This window comes from Pseudorca crassidens, chromosome 2 (genome assembly GCF_039906515.1).
Source record: "Pseudorca crassidens isolate mPseCra1 chromosome 2, mPseCra1.hap1, whole genome shotgun sequence".
Taxonomy (NCBI): Eukaryota; Metazoa; Chordata; class Mammalia; order Artiodactyla; family Delphinidae; genus Pseudorca; species Pseudorca crassidens.
Window position 1 is genome coordinate 181,641,777 of NC_090297.1, and position 14,088 is coordinate 181,655,864.

The following is a 14,088-nucleotide window of genomic DNA, read 5'->3' on the forward strand; positions in this document are numbered from 1 at the left end:
TCAAGGTCACACAGCCATTACTGTCAAGAATCAGGTCTGTTATTAAAGGCGCATATGGATTCTGTGAGTGGCACATGAAACATCTGATGACACCCCCAAGCAGGAAATAGTTCCTCATAGTGAACATAAATTACTTACTTCCTCCTGTGAGATACTTGGAAGAGATGGAAAACAGCTGATGCCTGCAATGCCAGTTCTCATATAACTTCATTATTTCTTGTTATTTAATTACCATTTCTCCTAATTTTCTTCAAGAATGACTTGCCTGACAGGATTGTTATTTGTCGTTTTTTTGGTTTTGTTTTTAACTACAGCAGTATGTTGTTTCCAAAGGATGCTTGGTATATGGTGCCCAGGACCAGCACACAATCGTGGGTCCCCTTGTTGACAAATGACTAGGAATTTCTAGGCGGCAGAACAGAGCATTACACTCAGTGCAGGGCCCTGCATGAATGTATGGGCCGCACACCTGTGAAACTGGCACTCTGGTTCTGGGTGTGTTGTCTGAAACTTTCTTGTTAAAAATTAATATACCAAACTACGGGCTTAAATATTTTGATACACTATAGAGATTAACTTTTTTTTTTGATCCAACAAGATAATTTTCTGTTCTTTCTCTGTTGATGAGTTTATGCTGGGTAATACTGTTAAATTTTTTTCCCAAGATTTCCTGAGGAGGAATGCTAGAGTTACAAAACTTAGAAATAAATGTATGTGCTGTTTGGAGTAGTGGTGTCTAGATTCAGGAACCAAGTGACCCCAAAACTGATACTTGATAAGCAGTGCCCACTATGTAATTTGGTCTGGGGCATTTAATTTGTAGGAGGATGTTTGACAATTTTAAAAAAGGATGTGACTATTTTCCAAAAATCTTTGAATGAAAGCAGCTTGCATCAGCTAGCCTCTTTTATATTAATACACATCGTTCAGTGACATTGCACATGTTTTACCAGGGATGCTGAATTTCACCTAAGTGAGATGCTGGTAATCTTTTTACACATAAATGAGAATATAATATAACCTGATGTTTGTATATGCATTTTACATGTACCCTGGCTGCCTTTTTTGTACATCTTTTCTTTTGATGTGAATAATGTTCAGTGTATATTTGAATAATGTTGATGGAGATAGAAAAATATGCTTTTAAAGTAAACAATATTTGAAGCTTTGCATAGAAAAAAGATGAACGTACCTTTGAGAAAAAGACTAAATAATAATTCTGTCCAAGTGGTTAGGTATACCTGAGTGCTAATTTCTGTCTTTTCATGACTTTTTAGATATTTTATTTTCAGATATAAAAAGTTAAAATTCTATTTTATAACATAAATATAGTAAAAATGACATATCCTGTAATATCCAGAAATCTTTATTACTACTAACGTTTAAAAACTATTTATTGCTTTATTAAAAACTTACCACATGACAAATAAATGTACATTTTTTATTTCTGTGTATTGGTATTAGATTTTTTCCAAATCTAGAGCTGAATATTTATGTGGGACTGTCTTTTTTCAAAAGAAAGATAGGATTTTTGAACAGTAATGCTATTTAACTGGATAATTAACTTTTAAAAGATATGTATATATTAGAATAAGTTAAGAAAAGGTGGTTCTTTTTTTTAATACATGTGGCATTTTGTAAGTTCCTCCTTTGTAGTGCTAATATAAATTTTACCAGTAGTAAAAAGAATTCAAATTTGTATTGCGTTTTTTCTGTTCATCCTCTTTTTAAGAGATAGCCAACAGTGCCACCATCAGAACAGACAGCCTTTTCTCATCATAAGTATTGGTTTCCTCAAAAAAAAAAAAAAAAAAAAAATCTACACTGAAGGATGGTTGAAAAACTGCATGTGTTTAAACAGACACATAAAAAATATTGGGAGATAACCAATGACGTAATGAAACTGCTTTTGATTTATTTTACGATCCAGTCAAATTCCTAAAATTATTCTTCAGAAACATGTTAGGAATTTAGATAGTTACATTTGGCCAAGTCATTCCGTCTCGGTAGCATTATATTGATGCCAGTTTATTGTCATCACCTTTAATTTGTTATTGAAAGAAACGATCCTAAACAAGAATATGAAAACATGAAAATAGTCAGACTATCTTGGCCTGGTTACATCTTCCATTTTGAGGGCAATTTTTTCATTCTGCCCTTTCCTTTATATATGACTTATTTTTTAATAATGGAACTTTAAAGGTAAATTGTCAAGTTAATTATAATTACGGTGGTTTCAGAATCTATATTAAAGCATAAGCTTCTTCTTTCATGGTCTGATACTTACATGATACGGTATATTTATTTTTGAATGAAAAGAAACCTGGTCCCCATCTTCCTGTTGACATCAAACAGTCTTCTGATATGCTAATCCAGAGTGAGGGAAAGCACATAGACTGGCTTTATTTGGAGTCATTCCAAATCTAAAAGAATATTATGTGTATAGAACTGATTTTGCAGCATTGCCCCCATAGAATGAAAACCGATGCTGACACAGTCTGCAATTAATAAGACTTAACGTTGAAACATGATATGGGAGGTTTTCACCATTTTAGTATTAACCCTGATTTGCTTTTTAATATCCTGGTCATCTAATTGTTATTTGTTTTTTTGCTACTGATGTAATAGCTATTGAAATTGCTAATAAGTTCATTCCTATAGTATGTGTTCCAATAAAGATTAACCTAAAGTGATTCGCTTTTCCTTAAAGATTTATCCTTTGGTGTATTGAGTGCATATGAGACAGTAAATATAATCCTTTGCTAAGTATGAAATAGGGATACAGGCAGATTTGTTTCCCTGTATTGTTTTTCCTTTCAGCCTGCCCTCAACTGGTCACAGGGTTAGGAACTGACACAGCTCATTATTTTGGAATCATCTGAAGTACCATTCTCCATATTCAATAACAAAAGAAATCAAATTAGTTGAACTTTCAAAAATGTCAAGTCACCAGATAAAGTGCATTAAAGCACGTATTTAAATGTCGATGTCTATTAATCAATGTATATCTTAAAAAGTTAAAATTGTCTGAAAATTTGTCTAAATGAAATACTTATTCATGTTGGTCATTTATAGATTTTGCTAAGTAGAAAACCAATTACACTTTTGTTTTTGAAAAATAATTTTTATGTAAAGAATCTTTATAAATCTTATGAAGCTACGAACTGTGTTCTTGAATCAGCATATTATTAGTATATTCTTCTGGCAAAGGTAATGTAGAAAAACGGGCATGAATATGTACCTTTGGTTTTGCAGTTATTTAGTTATTGCCCTCTTACGCGTGATGGCCCACTCCTTCCAAGCTAGCATATTTACACTCAGCTTTTTTTGCCCTGGTCTTCCTGTAATGTTTTGCTCCCATATTTAGTTTCATTCGTTCAAAGCAAAGTGCAAGTTTGACTTGGAGTATGCAGTGGAAATATTCATGAAAACTTTTCACATAAATCCCTTTTATTTATTTAAGTTTTAATAAATTAAGTGATATTTCAAATCACCAAGGATGGTTCAATATTTAAAGGAATTCTACTTCACTACCTTCTGTCAAGAGAAGGACTATCTTGTAATGAACATAATCACCTCATGTCTCTAGACTCTTTTATTCCGGCTATTCTTAAAATAAAATCTGACATCCTCCTTTTAGGATAAGAAATTACTTTATGTGGATGTTAATTTTTTGAAATAGATGGACACCACAAAGATGTAGCATGATATGGCTTGTGCTGACCTTAGATACAATAGGGAGACATTTAAGCCATTGTGTCCAGTAAAAATCTTGGTATCCTTTCACTATGGAAAATCATGGTTTTTAGCTGGTAATAGGTAGATAAAAGTAGGTGTTTTTCTGACTGAAGTCCGAATCTAGTCTGAAGATAATTTCTGTTTTTAAAATCTTATTTAAAATTTTTTAAACAGCATTTTAAGAAACAAAAGAGGCTAATTCCTGAAAGGACTGTTTGGAAGTACTTCGTGCAGCTGTGCAGTGCACTGGAGCACATGCATTCTCGACGAGTCATGCACCGGGGTGAGTTCAGTCATGAGTAACTTTTAGTGTTGGTGTCAACGATGCACAGTATCAGGCTTTCCCAGGTAATTTATTTCCAAGTTTTGATTTTACTAGAATGATAAGCCTTTAAGTGAAGACTACTTGGGTTTTTTTTTAAATAAGAATTAGTTATTTTTCTGTTCGACTTTTTTTTTTTTTTTTTTTTTTTACTGATTATGTTGGTAAAAGAAAAAAAGATGCAGGAAAGCAGTTGAACATGCATAAGGAAGAGGTTTTTTTTGTTTTTTTTAATGAACTATACATTACAGCTATTTAGATTTTTAATGTTCAGCATTCACTGTTAATATATTTATAGTTATCAGTCAAATGGTTGGGTGGAATGTATGAAGGTTACATCACTAAGGCATTAATCCCTTGATTTGGGGGTTTGAACAATTTCAGTACAATTTACTTAAGCAATTAAAATTTCTGAGGTCATCTAAGTAAAGAATTACCTGTGTCAGAGTTATGATTTTATATTTTGTGTAAACATGTCAATAAATTGCTCTTTAGTGGGATATTCTATTTGAAATTGATATAAGAAGGGCACAAATTTATTTTGTGCTTTGAATGTCACAGAAGTTTATTTGAAAATGGAAAACAAAATACATTTTAAATGAAAATGAATAGTGATCATCCTGCATTGATGATTATCTGTCTGTCATGGGACTGAGACTCAGAAATATTAGGCTATATGAAAATTACTCAAAATAATTGGTTAAAAATTCAAACTGACTTTCATTTTTGAGATGTATTTTAAATTCAACAATGAGAAGTGTTTTTTAATCCCTTGAATATACCTAAACTGACATCATCTTTCACCTGATCCCTTCATTTATTCACAGATATAAAACCAGCTAATGTGTTCATTACAGCCACTGGGGTCGTCAAACTTGGAGATCTTGGGCTTGGTCGGTTTTTTAGCTCCAAAACCACAGCTGCACATTCTTTAGGTAAGAGACACAGTATAATTTCATTCGGTTATCTACCCCCCTTCCCCCCACCCCGCCCATATGGTTAAAAATGTAAGGGATGTACAGATTACATGCTAGCTTTTATAGTCTAAATAAAACTATTTTAAAAATCATCAGGTCCTGAGCTGAAACCTGTCAGGTATAATGTGTCCATTCATGTGACAGTTGGATACTTCTGTTAGTTTGACCCTCAGGCAGGCATTTAGTAAAAGAAAATGCCAATGAACAAATCTAGTTTTAACCATTGCCATGGATCCTTCCTTTTCCTTTTACATTAATAATATTAATATGAAGAATAAACCATATCTTGAAAAAGGACCTCACCTGACCGTTTAAAAATACTATAGTTGTTTGTAAATGTTTATTTATTAAAGTAACATACATGGTTGTGATTGCTGTAGAGGGGGGACCTAGAGATGATCTGTGGCTAAGGAGGAAGATATTCCCCTAAGTTATAAAGTAGAAGATGCTTGTAATTTATTCATTCTAGAGCTGATAATATACGAGTGTCCTTTGTACCTAAAATAGAACTGAATGTAGCTATTACAACATTATATTAATGGAAAGAAGGTTGTCCAGTTTAGAAACAATAATTACTAGGAAGAAATAATTTTTAAATTGAATAACTTAAAGGGAGTGTTAGAGCTTCTCCTGAGACTCTTCAAATCATATTGTCCCCTTGTAATATGACTTTGTCAAAATGGTAACAACCAAAATAAAACAAGGATTAAGATAAAAATAAGTTGGCTTTAATTTAATGATGCCCCATCTTTGGTGAAAGATGAAATCATTGAAAACAAGTGATTTTTTGGATAAAATTATTGTTTTTAAATGAGAAATAAAACAATTTTAAATGGCTTGATGAGGAATAAGTGAGTTACACTAAATAATGATGTTGTGAAACGAGCATCTGAATTAGTTGACTGGACATTTTTAAATGGCTTTTGACATAAAGGTCCTGTGTGGCCTTGAACCTGTCATTTAATTCTTCTGTATATAGGATAGTGTGTGGCACATAAGTAGGCACCTGATCAGTATTTGCTGAATGACAAGATATTGGGTCCTAGATTAAGGAGTGGTGGGAAGATAATACTTTACCCTTTACACAGAGTTTCAGTTTTGTCCAGTACTTTAAGAAAATAAAATTTCAACTGATGCCGAGTAACAATGTTTTAGTTTTCTCTTTCACTTTACATTTATTCTTGCAGAACATTACAATTTTTTCAGGATAGGAAAATTTGATATGAAGTTCCATAAGAAATGCATAAATTTTCAGAGCACTTTAATAAAGTTTTATTTGGAAGTTCCAACTCTGACAATGCAAATAGTAGAGGATTTCTGTGAAGAAAACTTTAGATTGTTCCAAGCCAGTGCCACTGATCGTTAGGGAAGATAACGTGTTCACTGTTACTCATCTGAACGGATACCCTAACAGCACTCTGTTGTTAATCTACTTAGAAATGCTAGGTTACAGTTACACATGCACACACATACAGGCACACAGGCACAACTGCACGTATCCATGCTCCTGCACACATATATGTATTGTGTAATTGCTGCTTTGCAGGCTGTTGCTCTGAGCATGCCGTAGTTGCCTGACCCTAAGTATACCTAAGTATAGGGTCCAGCATACTGTGTGAAAACCAAATCTTAACAGTTTAGGAAATGGGCTTCTTTAGCTTGCCTGTCACTGCCTCTTACAAAAGTCCTCAGTGGGGTTTACAAACGTGTATGCATGTCTTAGATTTAGGTGATGTGTTATTATATGATATAGAGGGTAAAAATTTAATAGGTTTAATAATTCATTAAGAATTTCTAACGTCAGTTTTTAATCTAAATCAATTCACTTAGGGTCATGTAGTGTGTGTGTGTGTGTGTGTGTGTGTGTGTGTGTATGGACACACACACATATAAATGGGGATGCCCATAATTATAAAACATTCTGAGACACACCTGAAGTACAGACAGTGAGGAAGTAGCAATGAGACTGGTTTGTTGGATGAATGAATCAATAGAAAAATAATTTGTTTCACAAGTATTTTTGTTTTCCATGTTATTTGGAGAAAAATATTCTTAAAATAAGAAAACATGCTTTATTCCTGCCTATCTTGTCTGTGAAGTAAAGATTTTGATGGTTTGAAACTGAAGTTCACTAAGCAAAGTACATTGAACATCAAGAATTAAAGTTTGAACTCTAGCCTACCAAGGTATTTGGACCCAATAAAAATCCTATGTAGGAGGATCAGGAAAACTCTTTGCTAACAAAGAATATGTATAAAATAACAAGGACAGAAATTGTGACATAGATTTATGTTTGTTGACAAGTTGACCCTAATTTTTGCTTTTAAAGAATTATTGCCCTCCTGTGTTACTGACATATATTTTTATTTTTAAGAGCAAATTTAAAAGATTGCTTTTAAAATAAACAATAAGGATATATAGTGCAGCATAGGGAAATTTAGCCATTATTTTGTAATAACTTTAAATGGAGTATAATCTGTAAAAATCTTGAAACACTGTATTGTACACTGGAAATTTATAATATATAAATTATAATATAATAAAAAATAAAAGATTGCTTTTATTTTTCCAAAAAGTACTTGAAAATGTGGCCACCTCTACAAATTTATTTTGCTCACAGAAAATATGATAAACTGTATGTTTTACAGTATGTTGTTTTTTTTCTGATTTTGCTGAGGATTAAATCTGTAGGGCATGATTTATTTATTCACAGTGCAGGTTTAAATATTAGTGAAACTACAAATGAATGAGACCTGTATATCGTTCATAAAGGAAAATCCGAATAAGATTACTTTGAATGAAGTCTGTTCTGATGCCAAATTTTGTTTAATTTTGTAAAGGAGATTTTTTTCAGGAATTTAATTCAAAAAGGCAAAAATACCTAAGATTTTAGAAATATCTTGTTGTCGTAACAGATTTATACTTTGTTTATTTCAAAATACATTTTTTTCAAAAATCAAAGATTTTTCACTTATTTTTATTCAATCATTAGTAAGGAACACGCTTCCAAATTTTTTTGTATTTAACAATCCTTAAGAGATTGTCTAGTCCTTGAATTTTTCAGTTGTCTCTTCATTTTCTATCTCTTTTTTTTTTTTTTTTTTTTTTTTGCGGTATGCAGGCCTCTCACTGTTGTGGCCTCTCCCGTTGCGGAGCACAGGCTCCGAACGCGCAGGCTCAGCGGCCATGGCTCACGGGCCCAGCTGCTCCGTGGCATGTGGGATCTTCCCGGACCGGGGCACGAACCCGTGTCCCCTGCATCGGCAGGCGGACTCTCAACCACTGCGCCACCAGGGAAGCCCTCTATCTCTTATTTGTATCATTTAATTACATGGTAACATATCGACATGCAATAAAATCTCTGGTTCTCTCACATTTTCTGTAGGAAATGAAGTTGTGTAGGTGGCCACGTTTCCAGTCAGTTTTCACAACCAGTTTTTTCACTAAGGAGTATGTCAACATAGAATAATAATAATTCCTTAAATTCAGGGTTAAAATTACAGATACTAAATCTGATGTTGCTGGATGTTCAGACCATGTTCAGTTCTTCAAAATTGAAAAAAAAAAAATCTCAGAGGCCTTTAGTTTTTCTTCTGCTCCCACCACACACAGTGTCTCCCAGTCTATCCACTTTCTGTCCTGTCCTCCTTAATCCACAACAACTTCATGTTTGGACTAGGAAAGTATCCTCCCTTGTTTGTAATATTCCTTCCCCAAAGACATTATCTGATCATGTTACTTCCTCCAAATATTTGACTGTTCCCTGTGGCCTAAAGAATATCGTGAGTAGTCCTTGGCTTCACGTTTGGGGTCCTCTAGGTCGGTGTCCGCTGGCCCACTTCCGTCTTTGGCTACCCACCTACCTCATGATGTCCGCCGTGCTTTTCCTCTTGCCTTGTTCTGAACGTGAGACAGAACAGAGGACACCTGGATTTACCTGCCCATTCTTCTGTAGGACCCTGAACAAGCCCTTCATTCACTTTTCCCAGGTTCAATTTCCTGGTTTCTAAAAATGGAAATGTGGGTAATAACCATCCTATGTCAAGCAACCCCTTACCTAATGATAAAATGAATGCAAACATGTTTTCTGAACACTGCAAGTTGCTGTATGAACGTGAAGTTGCTTATGTTAACATGACAGTGGTGTGGGGAGAAGAGGAGAGGGAAGTCATGTGAAATTTATTTATTCTGTTGAAATACCTGAACTGATTCATTCAAAGACACAGGTGCTAAATCAACTAAAGTTGATTTCCCAACTCATTAATGGGTGATAACCTGCAACTGGGAAAACATTAGTCTGTGTTTACAGTACTTTCATGCTGTTCCATTTACTTAAAGACAGATTCCCATTTTTCTGCCTTCTCCTTGTATACCTTCTGCTGTCCTGCTCTCTGGCCAGTTCGGTTGGTCAGACGTAGTGCAGTCATTTACAGAGTTGCCTGTGCTCCTGGAGGTGGGGAGTAATGTGCCTGATTGTTCTGTACAGTTTGCAGCCATTCAGCTTCCTGAGGTCCTCGCAGGAGGACGTGAGCCATGGATGCAAACTGTTCCCCTTCTAGAGCCCAGGAGACTGAGGCATAGGAGGCGAACGGGCTTTGCACCTGGAAACCAGTGAGGCGAGCTTCCCCAGTCTGCGGTCCCTCTCCCACCCGGCACTGTATGTTTTTGCTGTATCCGGACCTTGTGGCGTTTTCCCTGACTCTGCCACTGTTTTCTGACTTGTTACTTCCCTCCGTCGGGGTTACCTTATCCCGCTGTGCACATAGCTGAGGGGCCTGCAGGTGAAAGTGCAATTTGCCCCCATCCTGCACTTGACTGTTCTGCATGCCCAAGACTCAGAAGTAAACGGGACGGAAGTCTTTCTTACAACCATTTTGTCTACCAGCAACTGGGGCTGATATTTCTAAGGAAGCGGCTCTTCTAGACTGAAAACTAAAACTTCACCAAAACCTGTGAAGTAGGAACATGGCAGTCAAGGTGTAATTTTTCTCATGTCACCTTGGATTATTTAAAAATAATCCAAATACATGATTGTTAGTCAAACCATATCAAACTGCCCTAATTTCCTGTGATAATGACCCAGAGGAATCGTCCACGGCTACTAAATATCAACAGCAAACGTAGCAGTGAATACGCGCACAGCATTTATTATTTGCAGGCACTTTTAAAGCACATTTTCTCCTCTGTGCCTTCATGTTGTGTGGGGCTAGGGTGGGGATTACCGAGCTCTCTGTGTTTGATACTGAACCTGACCCCCCCACACACCATCCCTACGGTTCCTGATCCTTTATCCTATTTTCATTTTTCTGTTTTTCCTGTAGGACTTTGTATCTTCTTGTATCTATGCTGTGTTACTCACTTATTACGCTTAGTGCTTTCTGTCTTTCTGCCTCAGCCATGTGGAAGCTTCATGAGGACCGGGTTCTTCATGTTTTTGGTTCTCTGATGTATCTCAGATGTGTAGGAGAGGGCATTGCACATAGTAGATGCTCAGTGCATACTGATCAAATGCATTAGAGACAGGCTACACATCAAAGGATGGATTTAACTAAATATATCAGTAAGTATAGGTTAGATTATGCCACAGGAAGAAACAATAACAGCATTTAGTTGCTTAGCACTGAAGCGTATTATTTCTCTGGTCACCCGGAGTCAGCTGTGGGCCCCCGTGTGGGTCCCGGTGGCCACCCTCCCTCCAGGTGGTCACTTGGCATTTCAGGGGGCTTCAGCCTTGTGTGATCTTCATGAGACGAAGAGATCCTGGAGAATCACTTACTGGCTCTTAGTTAAGTCTTTCTACTTGAGTGTAACACGTTAATTCCCATTCGTATTTTATTGGCTACAACAAGTCTCGTGGCCGCATCCATCTTAAAGGAGTGGATGAATAATTCTCGCAGGTGTTCAGGAAGAGGAGAACCGAAAACAGTGAAGGTGAGCGCTGTCCCCCTTCATTGTCCATGAGATGAAGGAAACATACCTCATTCATTTGTTTATGTGGTTTGCACTCCTTCTCTCCTTGTTTATTTTTGTGACATACTTGTAGCTATTGCACCTGAAGGGTAATTAGCTCTCTTGATGGGATTGTGTGCCCGGGGTGGGGGTGGGGTTGCGGAAGAGGGAGCCATGGATAGCCTTAGGGAGTGTCCATCATTCTGAATTAGGAGATTCTGAGCAGAGAGATTATTTTTAAATCCAGAATGATTCATGAGGTGTGCTAGAGTATTGGTCCTTGGTGAGTTTTCTCTTGATCAATAAATCTGTAATTTTCCCTCCTGGATGTACTTGTGATAGGGACCTTATTTTGGCCAATTTAAAACATTTATAATAATAATTATTACTCACCCAACTTCAAACACCAGCTGTGGACTGAGTGCCATGTAGCACATGAACTGCTTTCTCTTCTGCATCTCTAATTCAAATCTTTAAAGTGGTTGTGATTACCTGGTTTAGGGTCCTTATCAGTTAGTGAACAACCAGAGCTCTTTTAAATGATAAAAGATCACCATTTTATTATTTTATTCTTCTTATGGTAAATGTATTGGCTTCTACCCCCCCTCCAAAAAAATACCCTCAAAGAATGTACCTCATCCCATCCCCAGACTGTCCAGTGAACTCGTAGAGGTCGAGGATGCTTTAGACCACAAGCATTTCCTGTGGGGTTCTTGGCCTGTGGCTGGCTCGGCACGTGGAATTGGCCCACGTGACGCGTGAATGAATCGTCAGTGCATTTGTGTTTCTTTCCTATTGGTGCCCTAACAAATTCCCACAAATGCAGTGGCTTAAACCAACAGATTTATTATTTTTGCAGTTCTGTAGGTCAGAATTCCAACATGGCTCTCACCCGGCTAACATCAGGGTGCCTGCAGAATGGCATTTTTTTCTGGAGCTTCGAGGGGTGACTTATCCGGGTTGTTGGCAGAATCCAGGTCTTCGGTGTTGCCAGACCCAGGCCCCTTTTTCCTTCCTGTGTCCTCCCGAGGCTGCCTCACCTTCTGAAGCTGCCCTCATTGGCTTCTCCTCCTTCCTCCATCTTCAAGTCCCGCAGTGGCAGGTGGAGACCCTCTCACACTTGGAATCTCCCCTGCCCCTGCCCTTGCAAATGTCACGGACAGGCCAGGGTAGTCTCCCTAGCTTCAGATCCCTTTGCCGTGTGATGTGACGTTCGCGGCGTAACACCAGGTGCCAAAGTGCTGCCCGCCTCCCCGGATTAGTCGGCCTGACGGCTGGAGAGTCTTTGGTGTCCTCCTCTAAAGCCCGGTAAGGTGACGTGGTTTAAAAGTCAGAGGTTTTAATGGAAGTTCACAGTACTGAAATTAAGCACTTTCTTTTTTAGACAGATGTCTTAACGTTAAAATTTCCCATTTTTAATTATAGACTTTCATCAGTGATATGTGTTTACTTTTCAAGGGAGAAAATACCACACTTGCATTCATGTAAGTTTTGCAGGCAAGTCCTTTTCTATCATTACTATTAGTTTATTAACAGTTCTTTTTTTTTTTTTAATTATTTACAAAAGCTTGTTTAATCCTCAAGGGTCGTCTCTCCTTTGTGCCAGTCTTGCTTTTGAGTGCCTTGCCTCCTCATGGACAGAAATAGAAAGCAATTTTAACAAAACTTAATTAGAAAAATTAAACTGCCATAAGATATAACCACATTATGTACTCCAAAGGTATATGTAAGTAATTAAGGGTAGTTATCTGCTATTCAAGCAAATCTACTTGCATCAAAGTTGCATTTATTATTTACAATGAAGTGTTTCCTGTCTGACGGCTTGCTCTAGTGAAAAGGAGAAAAAAAAAAAACGGCTTAATCATGTTCTAATATGGCATTTTACTTGCTTTCTTAATGTCTCCCGGAAGAGCAAAGATAGTTTCCTTTTTGCATGTATGTGTGTGATTTAGTTATTATATATGCTTGTTGTACCTCCTGAGGATGGAATAGATTTTTACAAAGAGCTGGCTAGGGGGCTCTGATACTGGTCCTTGTGCTGGACAAATACTTGAAACCTCTTGGGGGGAAATTGTGTTGTGGTTGTCGTTGTTGTTTGCGTTACAGGGTTGCTTGAACTCCTCTTTCCCTTTCAAAATGAGACAATGGTTCTCTGATTTTGTAATGTTGCCAGCTGAGTAAACGCATGGCCGTCCTTCCACCAGCATCAGAATTTTCACACTGGGGTCTCTTGAGTGTACAATTCATGCTCCCCACACTATTTCCAAGTGTGATATATCCTCTGATTACAACTCGGAAAATTAGTGTTCTTGAACCAGGCTTTAAAGCAGTTTCATTTTTGGTGCCAAGTGCCACCTGTGGTCACGTGCTTGTCCTTCCCACACCTTCCCTAGCACCTCTCTGTGGGTCTTTCCTTGGCGTGTACCCCATCATAGTTCAGCGTGGTTTGGAGGCTTAAAGGCAGCATATGCCTGGTCAGTATTAAAGACTACTTTCACGGATTTATTTTTAACTTGCAGTCCTTTCTTGACTTAAATAATCAGGCTGGGAAGAAGCTGTTATCTAATTGTAAACTGTGCATGTTTAACCTCTCAGCTACTATAAAAAGTATCTATTTGAAAAAGAGTAGCTGCAGAGAAGCACTGAACCCTGACCCTCACTCCTGGCCTTTGGTGTGTACATGCTGAGACTTGTAGAAGAGTTCTCTGCTGCTTAATTTGGAAAGATACAGACTTTTTTTTCCCAGTCTTATTTCCCAGTCGTCAATTTTAATGAAATAACTGTTTAAATGCAAGGGACAGAATGACCTGGCTTGAATTCTACATCCACACCTTACTAGCTTCGTGATCTTTGGCAAATTACCTGACTTCCTTTTGCGTCTTCTCTACAACAAGAATAATAGTAGTAACATCTCATTAAACTACCTCTTGGGGACTCCTCTGATGGTGCAGTGGTTAAGAATACACCTGCCAATGCAGGGGACACGGGTTCGAGCCCTGGTCCGGGAAGATCCCACATGCCGCGGAGCAGCTAAGCCCGTGCGCCGCAACTACCAAGCCTGCACTCTAGAGCCCACGAGCCACAACTGCTGAGCCCTCGTGC

General features: G+C 37.4%; 1 protein-coding gene across 7 annotated transcripts in view; it reads left to right on the plus strand.

Annotated features, from left to right (window-relative positions):
* Window positions 1–14,088, plus strand: part of NEK7 (NIMA related kinase 7) — a 150,571-nt gene that overhangs the window by 99,271 nt on the left and 37,212 nt on the right. For all 7 annotated transcript variants that reach the window (XM_067729831.1, XM_067729835.1, XM_067729830.1 and 4 more), the window contains 2 exons: window positions 3,913–4,021; window positions 4,888–4,995. In XM_067729831.1, coding sequence (XP_067585932.1) covers window positions 3,913–4,021; window positions 4,888–4,995 — 217 coding nt within the window. The remainder of the gene's footprint in view (window positions 1–3,912; window positions 4,022–4,887; window positions 4,996–14,088) is intronic.